The sequence below is a fragment of the Mycteria americana genome, chromosome 5, assembly GCF_035582795.1.
Source record: "Mycteria americana isolate JAX WOST 10 ecotype Jacksonville Zoo and Gardens chromosome 5, USCA_MyAme_1.0, whole genome shotgun sequence".
In the NCBI taxonomy this organism is placed as follows: domain Eukaryota; kingdom Metazoa; phylum Chordata; class Aves; order Ciconiiformes; family Ciconiidae; genus Mycteria; species Mycteria americana.
The window spans coordinates 56,968,863-56,975,227 of NC_134369.1; the positions used below are offsets into that span (position 1 = coordinate 56,968,863).

The 6,365-nt window shown below is 52.4% G+C and overlaps 1 protein-coding gene across 1 annotated transcript; it reads left to right on the forward strand.

The window, feature by feature from the left end:
* The first annotated feature begins 5,043 nt into the window (after nucleotides 1–5,043).
* FAM181A (family with sequence similarity 181 member A) lies at nucleotides 5,044–5,913 on the forward strand. Its single transcript, XM_075501537.1, has one exon. The coding sequence runs from the start codon at nucleotides 5,044–5,046 to the stop codon at nucleotides 5,911–5,913; it is 870 nt and encodes a 289-aa protein (XP_075357652.1).
* Nucleotides 5,914–6,365: the final 452 nt, after the last annotated feature.

The following is a 6,365-nucleotide window of genomic DNA, read 5'->3' on the forward strand; positions in this document are numbered from 1 at the left end:
GGATTCATTTTCATCTTATGACCTGTTTTTCCTTCTCATTTCCAGACAGTGACATCTTTCCTCATGGCTGAAATTCCTGCTATCAGTGCCTGAGGTGTGTGGCTCAGAGTTACTACAATCCTTCCCTCTCCCATTGCATTCACTCCTAAGGTCACCCAGTTCTTGCAGTATGATGTTAAATAACATCTTCCATTTTTATGCTATCAGTGCATCATTAACATCTCTCCACTTCAGCCACTGTCAACAAAAAATCTAAAATCAGGACCCCTGGGGAAGAGCTTTAGTGGTGTTCCTCCATCCCAATAGTTCTCCTCTCCACGCCAATACTTCTGGTTTCACCATGAGCCATCATCACCTCCCCTCAGGCTCCTGGGTCTCCTCAAAACCCTTGCTCTCTCTTTTTCTGAGTATGAAGGCAGAGCAGAAGCTTAGGAAACAGCAGGTGAGTGAAAAGATATCATGCAACAGAAATATCTTTGCTTTTATCTGCCCTTAATGGACAAAGAAAAGGGATGATTCACAGATGGCCCATCTGGGAATTTTCCAGCTTATTTTCTTATCATGTTTCAAAACAGTTAGAGTCCCATTTTTCCTTTGCTTCAAAGTGCACATTCATTAGGCTCAACAAGGAGTCACAGGATTGTGACCCAAATGGGGAAAAATAGTGGAAATTTTCCACAAAACAATGGAAATTTGGTTTTTTCCTCTCCTCTCTTCTGCTATCCTCTCCTAAACACAAACAAGCAAAACCTCCAAGGAATTTCTAAAGAAAATCTTTTGACCATTGCTAAGAAGCCTTATTTTTCAAGTAAAAATCTGAAAGGTTTTGTTTTTTTTTTAATTAAGGGAGATTGCCTAGTTTTAACACCCATGGGGAAGAGATGAGGATAACAGTGCTTACCATACAGACATGTACCTCAGACAGATACCTCAAATCAGGGAGGACAAGAAGCCCCTGAGAGCCGATGTCACTCCAGGTCTGCCCAGAAAGTGTACCATGCAATAGGCAGAGTTGTTATCCTGACAGTGGGGTGACAACATCTGTTGCTCAGTCTAGGATGGACAAAAAGCTCCGTTTTAGGGGAGAAAAAAGAATTTTGAGTAAACTAGTGTCAAAACAGTGACTTCTGTATCATCTCTGTACCTCTCAGCTGTTCACTGAGCTGCTCTTTGCTTTACAGACCATTAAAATAACAGCAGTGATTTGGGTGTTCATGCTATTTGAGCTGCTCAGGGCACTTACGGCGAGGGATCCCTACCCCAGTTAATGGTGTGCGTTGCCGTTAGTGTGTCTGCTCGCACGGTCCAGGCCAGCCTGCTGCTGCTGGAGTACCTTTGCTGAATGGGCCCCTCAGCCTGGAAATAAGCTGTGGGAGGTTTTGGTGTAGAAGTGGCTAAAGATTGACATCGCTTACAATGAGTGACACTTTAAAAACACTTCCCAGGTATTTTTGTGTAAGAAAATAATCTTTTCTCTCTCCTTTATTCAGTCTTGAAGGAAATACTGCATGTTTAGGAGAGGCCTGGCTGCAACTTTGAAGTGAATGGATTTATTCCTGTACTTTACTTAAAAAAAGGAGTTAGAAAACTTCACATACCAAAAATTCCCAAGAAGACAGCTGTCAGGGGGTGACATGTCGGATATGAAGTGGCTCTCCAGCTGGTCCCTGTCTGCATGCTGGGAAGGCATGTGGAGACATTTTTTCAATTGCTGTACTAGTTTGACACATTCACAGTGGAAAATGATGTATCATTCTTGAGCCTTTGGTTGGTGGACACTTCAAAGTGCATTGGATCCTCAGAGAGGAGTGCCCTATTGTTAATTGTTCCTTTCACATGTACATTGGGATGAACATGGCGAGAGCAGCGAGGAACAAAAGGGCTCCGGTGGCCTCTTAGAGAAAACCCTGTGCAGCTCAACCTGAGTCTGACCTTGAAAGGGTGGGTTGCTCTGGTTTTTTAATCCTGCTTGCCGGTTCGTTCCTCTCTGGCTCCCCGCCGTTACTCAGCTGCAGGGGAACGGGATGCCGGAGCAGCGAGCGCAGCGGGGCACGGGGAGCCCCTCCACCGCTGCCACGTGGTGCCCAAGGAGCTGCATCCTGGGCAAATGTCTTTCCAGGAGGGGATGGGCATGGGCATGGCTGGAGTCTGGGGGCTTGGAGAGGGCTTCTGCAATGGGTGTGTTGGAGGGGTGCCGGCTTTCCCTTATCCTCCAGTAAGCAGGCGAGCCATATCGACCCTCCTCAATCTAACTGGCCCACTAGCCCTCAGTCTCAGAGCACAGCCCAGGGGTCTTGAGCCCCTGCGATATCTCATAATAGGTGGCATGAGTTTCCCAGGCCTCTGAGGACACAGTTCATTAACATCTTGAGACAACCCTTTGTTTCCAGGCACCTGTCTCATGTTTCTCTGTCTCTCCCTCTCACCCCCTTGGGCAACCAACTAGATCTATTAAGAGATGGCACTGTGCAACGTGGTGTCTAGGTTGGTTTCAAACGCTCAAGCACAGGAGACAGTTGGTTCCTACAAACAAAGATGTGATCCCTTGGTGTGCATCTCTTTCAATGCGCTAGACAAAACCCCCCCCTGTAGCCTCAGCTGCACAGAAGGATTTGTGTTGGGTCATAGAGAGGCCAGGCCACGCCTAGCACATCCCAAAATAGATGCTCAGGCAGGTGACTGGAAATTGCCCCTCTAAATGAGCCACATGGAGAAGATTGTGCAGAGATTTGCATGCTAGCGTGAGGCAGATGATAGAGGCTGCAGGCAGGGCTAGCTGCCCCAGGTGTCCCAGGGAATGAACTGCTTCTGAAATAGAAACTGGAAGGGGAGAGGCACATCTGCGGTGGCAAATCAGCCCCTGTGTTACAGCCCGCCGTAGTGCCAAAGGCTCTGTAGCACCTTCTGCTGCAGGATGTCCTGGCCCCAGGGTCTCCCTAGACCTGAAACACCTGAGCCGGGGCACCGGCACATGTGGCTCGGGCCAGACTGGGAGAAACAATGTGAACGGGGATGGCAGCACTGGGCGCACCAGTACGGGGACACTGAAGAGTCGTACCTGAGGCCTCTGCCCAGAGTTTGGTATAATGGCACAGTCTGGATCTCGTCCTTCTCTGAGGAAAATGAGAGTAATAGAAATACAGTAAAATAACTGTAAAATGTAGCTGTTTTCATCCCTCAGTTCTCAGGCCTTTGATGCCTCACAAGGGTAAGGTAGATTTTACTTGCAAAATGCCTTGGACTTCAGTCCCTGCTTTCCCCAGGGCATGTGTGTGTTTGGTCCAGAGCTGGCAGCATCTCCCTGACGGTGGGTGCACACGTTCTGTGCCCGTCTCCACTCTTCCCAACCCCAGGGTGCTGCGGTCTGGAGAGCAGGAGCAGTGCTGCTCCGGCCATGGGAGGCAGCAGGTCCTGGGCTGGCACACAGGCTGCCGCCAGCTCTGTGTCATCGGTGTGTCCGGTGCGCACCGAGGGCAGCCCTTCTGCTCTCCTCTTCCTCCAGCTCTCCTACTATTAAGTTATTGCCACCTCTTAGGGACAAGCCCGCGGGAAGGCGGAGGGCTCGCATAACTCTGGATCAGTAAAGGAAGCAGCTCAATTAGCATTTCACACGCCTTTTCTTCCCTCTCTTCTTACCTTCCCTGCAGCGGGCATGCTTTCCCCTTAAAGGATTGTCCTGTTTCTGCTCCTTGCCAGCGTTGGCAGGGTGACAGTAGTCGAGTGTGCAAACTTGTGCTATTGTCCCCAGGCCAGGGGGAGTCATGGAGACCCACTAATATGACACAGGAAAATGTTTGCTGATGGCAATTCTATGGGCTTTGTCTAACTCTTTCTCCATCATGACGACTCGATTTAAGTCTCTAACTGTTTGACTACAGATGCAAGAGTACTATCCAACTCCATCCTTTTGTCCGGGTAGTTTGAATAGGTAATTCAGCTTTTGTGTAACTCAATTGAGGGGGCAAACATAAAGACAAGATTCTTGAGCGCTCAAGCTCCCTTTCCATGGATATCTGCACATCTCTTTAGAGATTTGTTCCTTTCCTACCTTTTTCTGACATCATCCTCCCCTTAAAAAAAAAAAAAAAAGGCTCTGATGGGGAACGGTTAAAAGTAGGCTAACCCGGTCCCCCGTATTACATTGTCCTGTGCCAATGAAGCATGGTTAGTATCAGCCCCCAGACAGCTTCGGGGAGTGCAGAGAAAAGGGTGTCTAAACTTTCCTAACTCATCCTCAGCATTTTCGCTTTGGATTGTGTCATTTTTAAAAAGAAAGGCCTCAGTATGGGTGAAGAGGATAGGGAAGAATGGTAGAAATCGCGGGGAAATGATTGTATTTATTAGCTGTCTTTCTGTGGCTGTCCCCATGGCGACAATTTGTGATGGCAAAGAATGCGAGGAGGGGAGGCTGATGCCTGATTGGGATGCTTTGTATTTGGCAAAGTGGCTTCTGATTGGCCTGGGAGAGCCCCGAACTCGCCGGAGTCGATATTCATTCAGCTTGCTCAAGTGCTTGCTAAACTGCATCCAAACACTGGCGGGCCCTGGCTGCCTCCGCCGAGGTTGGCGGTGTGTAACCTGCCTAACGAGATTAGCGGGGAAGGGGCTCTTCTCCGCAGCGACGCCACAGCCGCCAGCACCGACGAGAAAAGCCGCCGCGCGCCGGGTGAGTGTCCGTGCTTGCTTACAGGGAGGCGGGAGCGGCCGCCCCGGCTTCTGTCCACCTAAATGCTATCTAACAAGATTAGACGCCGGGCTGGCTGGCATTCGTGAGCCAGTCCCCGTGGCGGTGTATGCCGGGGCAGCGGTGCAGGGCGGCTCTGCCGGGAGTTTGCCGCCATGGAGGCGAGCTGACGGACAACTTGTTTGTGTGGCTGAGAAGTTTGACATGTCCCCCCACCCTCCCTCCATTTGCTTGGTGCTATTTGAACCGAGGCTTCCCGCTCTCAAGTCTGCCCGTCGTGTTTCGCAGGTTTGCCAAGGTTTGTCCGAAGGCGGATTATAAACTTTTCATGGGAAACTCTGCACGGTGCATCCAGTGAGATGGCATCGGACAGCGAGGTAAAAACCCTACTGAACTTCGTCAACCTGGCCTCCAGTGACATCAAAGCGGCTCTGGATAAATCAGCTCCTTGTCGCCGGTCAGTTGACCACAGAAAATACTTGCAGAAGCAGCTCAAGCGGTTTTCTCAGAAGTACTCACGGATCCCACGGTGCCACCCCAGCAAACCCCCCGAGTGTGGCTGGCGCAGGGGGGCAGAGGACCGGGGCCGTGGCCCCCAGCCCGAGGCACCTGACCCCAGCTCCCACAACGGGGCTGCCACCGAGAAAGTGCTGCGGACAGCCGAGGCAGAGGAGAGCCTCACCGGGGAACGGGTTTTGCAGGAGCAAAACCCTGAGGCTGCCCGGCCAGACCAGGTGCCCATGAGGAAGCGACAGCTCCCCGCCTCCTTCTGGGAAGAGCCGCGGCCGGCCCAGAGCCTGCCGGCCAGGGCCTTTCCCGCCAGCCCCGAGGGTCTCCCGGTCCCCAGAGACCCTCCTCCCTATGAGGGGAAGAAAAGCAAACGGAGCTCAGACGCCGCCGGCCCAGAGAGCCCCTCTGAGTCTGCCCCACACACCAGAGAGAAGGACCCTGCTGGGGTCCTCTCGGGCCGCGTGGGCGCCTGGACCTGCTGCCCCTTTCCCTGCCCCGGGCCGGGGGTGTACCAGCCCCCGGGCGCGCTGGCCCCGTCTCCCTTCCCGGGGCTGGGGCTGTGGAGGAAGAGTGCGGCCACGCTGCCAGCGGAGGTGCCGCACTTCTGCAAGGAGGCCGATGGCACCGGGCAGAAACTCTACAGGCCCGTTGTTTTGAAACCCATCCCCACCAAGCCCGCCGTCCCCCCGCCGATTTTCAATGTTTTCGGTTATCTTTAGCCAGGGCGGGTATCAGAGTCGTGCTGAACATGACAGCTCCTGAGATTGAATTGAGACGCCTGGTCGGGCACCGGGCGCGAGCTGCTGGCAGCGTGGAGCGGCGGGGGGAAGGAGGCCGGAGATTGCACCCTCTTCCTCGTGGGCGGGCTGGAGCGAATTAGTAACTGTTGGGAAGCTACTTGGGCTCCACTCTCCTCTCAGTACATGGGTGTCAATCGGGAATAAGCCTTACGAAGCCGGTGGCACGGAGCGTGAGGCAAATCAGGGCTCTTTCATCGACGGGCATTGTCTAAGCTGCGGCGAGCGGGGCTGCAGGCCATTCATAGCTGCACTTGTAACACCTAGGAGACCTCCTCCATGTGGGAACATCTTTCCGGGGTTGCCCTGCGGCAGCAGCAGCGAAATGAAATGAATTAAACCCATTCAAAGAGTTTTTGTACTTTAAAGTAATT

Bases quoted from the DNA above. Each gene is read 5' to 3' on its own strand.
- FAM181A (XM_075501537.1), top strand. From the start codon at position 5,044: ATGGCATCGGACAGCGAGGTAAAAACCCTACTGAACTTCGTCAACCTG.